Raw genomic sequence first — 3,001 nt, forward strand, 5'->3', positions numbered from 1 at the left:
TCCCCCACTTCCCCAAGTTGCCCCACTGTCGCCATGTCCGCCTACGTGTCGTCGACGCCGCTGGAGGCCCGCGTTGCGCGGTGCGCGAGCCTGCGCGCGACGAACGCTGTGCCCGTTGTGGTGGAGGAGGCGCAGGCGCGCGGCGGCAAGGCGCACTTCAGCGCGCTGGCGCGCGAGACAACGGCTGCGCAGCTCGTGGCTTCCGTGCGCGCCTTCCGCGGCGTGGCGGCGAATAAGCCGGTGACGCTGACGGTTGCCGGCTGCAGCGTGTCGCCGTCGGCGACGCTCGGCGAGCTGCACGACGCGTGCAAGCAGGCGGACGACGGCATGCTGTACGTTGCCTACACGGCGGAGCGTTCCATGGGTGCTGCGGTATGCACGCCCTGCGCCTCCTGCTCGTGGAACTAGAGGTGTCAAGTGCGCGACAGCGCGGCGCAGTAGCGCACCACGCGTGCACTGCCCGCTGGTGTGCACCACCGCTTGGGATGATTGCGCTGTCGGCCCGCCCGTTTTCCTGTCCCCCCCTCTCCCCCTAACCCTAACCCTAACCCTAACCCTAACCCTAACCCTAACCCTAACCCTAACCCTAACCCTAACCCTAACCCTAACCCTAACCCTGACCCTAACCCTAACCCTAACCCTAACCCTAACCCTAACCCTAACCCTAACCCTAACCCTAACCCTAACCCTAACCCTAACCCTAACCCTAACCCTAACCCTAACCCTAACCCTAACCCTAACCCTAACCCTAACCCTAACCCTAACCCTAACCCTAACCCTAACCCTAACCCTAACCCTAACCCTAACCCTAACCCTAACCCTAACCCTAACCCTAACCCTAACCCTAACCCTAACCCTAACCCTAACCCTAACCCTAACCCTAACCCTAACCCTAACCCTAACCCTAACCCTAACCCTAACCCTAACCCTAACCCTAACCCTAACCCTAACCCTAACCCTAACCCTAACCCTAACCCTAACCCTAACCCTAATGCCACCGTCCTGTGTGATAGGGTGCTCGCGAAGATATGATTTCTTGAAGACAACAGAGGGCGAGAAGGGAGAAAGATTTGTGGAAGGCAGATGGGTATGGAGAGAGTCTTCGCGACCCCATTGGGAAGCGGCAAGGCAGGCACGCAACCACGACCGCGGCGCCGCGTCATGATTATGCCGCCGGCCTCCTCTACCGCGTTCAGTCGCGTGAGGAGCACATCAAGTCGTCTTGGACTTCTTTCGTGTGCTTTTTCTTATGGCTTGGCACCGGTACCGGGGAAGCCTCCCCCACCGGGTGCCCATTCATTACGGTCAGAGGGCGGCATGCCAAACGGACATGCGGGGAGTCGCCAGAAGAAAGGAAACGAGTCGGTCAGCCACCGAAAAAACAATCAAGCTACCAGCGCTAGCTCCAGCGGCGCACGCAGGGACGCACGTACACGAATCCCGGCGGCGCTGCGGTCGGCAAATCTACAAAAAAAACGGAAGCTACAGAACCCGAAGGGATCGTTGGGAACAACCGGGGACCCATGTCGCAGAGGAAACTACAAACGCACAATAGTAGAAAAACAGGGTGGGCTGAAAAGGAAAGCGGAACTGGGTGGATGATGGGCGCGCCCCATCAGGAAGAAGGTATAAAGAAAGGAAACCACGCTCACGGGTTAAGAGAATCTGTTTGAAAGGAAACTTTGAAACTTTGTTGAAACGAGAAATTCATCATCTTGCAAAATATTACCTGAACAGAAAGCGGTTCATTTAAAGGAAATTTTTCAACCCGAAAATTTTTCACTCACCATCTACATGCGGTTCGTCCACGCCACAGTCGACGCCCTCACCTTCCCACGGTTCCCGGAGTACACACCCCGCATCCGCGGAAGGAAACCGGTCCGCCGTTCTGTGGCCTTCCGGTCCGTTCCGGACATCCGAGAAATTCATGTCTAGGGTTGGGTGGGTGGGCGTTTTTTCGTCGCGGGCCGCATCAACACTTAGTGTGGATTACTTCATTTATGAATAACACATTAGAGAAGAAATAAAGGGACAATAGAAAGTAATCATTCATAACAGAAACACATATTTCCGACCTGTGGCCATAATTTCCAATCGGGAAACATTATGGCACCCAGCCTGTATATTTCGCAAATCCATCACCACATCCCACCAACCACCCCCATCCCCCTTCCAGTTCTTTTGCCCAGACAAATTAACCCGGCCAACTATAAGGTCAAGTGCCATTCGATTGCCTTTGTGGTTTTACACGCCGCCAATGGAATGCCACCGTCCTGTGTGATAGGGTGCTCGCGAAGATATAATTTCTTGAAGACAACAGAGGGCGAGAAGGGAGAAAGATTTGTGGAAGGCAGATGGGTATGGAACTAATCTTCGCGACCCCATTGGGAAGCGGCAAGGCAGGCACGCAACCACGACCGCGGCGCCGCGTCATGATTATGCCGCCGGCCTCCTCTACCGCGTTCAGTCGCGTGAGGAGCACATCAAGTCGTCTTGGACTTCTTTCGTGTGCTTTTTCTTATGGCTTGGCACCGGTACCGGGGAAGCCTCCCCCCATAGCACGCGGTTAGCCATCCATAACTTGCGGGCGATGTCGTCGCACCGTCCTCCGGAGAGTCGGCCGTCAGGTTCCGGCTCCCCTCGGATGTTTCTGGTGACGATCATATCTCGCCGCCCTCCTCGCGGCGCCGCTCTTCGCATAGCGGGCACCACATGTGCCGGAGGAACGGCACGCCAAACGGTTCAACCCGGTGAACCTCCAGCGACCCTGTCGCGTCCACCCCGAAGTGTCGCGAGTAGGCGTCCGCCGGATTCCGCGCACCCTCGACGTAGAAAAAGACTACGTCGATCCCTCTGTTGTACCAAAGGTCGTAGGTGTACTCGAAAAGTTTGTTCAAGGCGTAGCCTCTGGCAATGCCGCCGAAACCGTTCAGGTGTTTCTGCGCAATGACAATCGCACGGGGGGTCCGAGGCAAGTGCAATTCCCGCTCCGTTGGGGCAC

The 3,001-nt window shown here is 56.7% G+C and overlaps 1 protein-coding gene across 1 annotated transcript; it reads right to left on the reverse strand.

The window, feature by feature from the left end:
* Positions 1-2,660: 2,660 nt before the first annotated feature.
* Positions 2,661-2,999, reverse strand: LBRM_09_0200 (hypothetical protein; the record flags this gene model as incomplete). Its single annotated transcript, XM_001562586.1, has 1 exon — positions 2,661-2,999. A coding segment is annotated over one exon (339 nt), but the record flags the coding sequence as incomplete, so codon positions are not given.
* Between the last annotated feature and the right edge of the window lie 2 nt (positions 3,000-3,001).

The sequence above is a fragment of the Leishmania braziliensis genome, chromosome 9 (assembly GCF_000002845.2).
Source record: "Leishmania braziliensis MHOM/BR/75/M2904 complete genome, chromosome 9".
Lineage (NCBI taxonomy): Eukaryota > Euglenozoa > Kinetoplastea > Trypanosomatida > Trypanosomatidae > Leishmania > Leishmania braziliensis.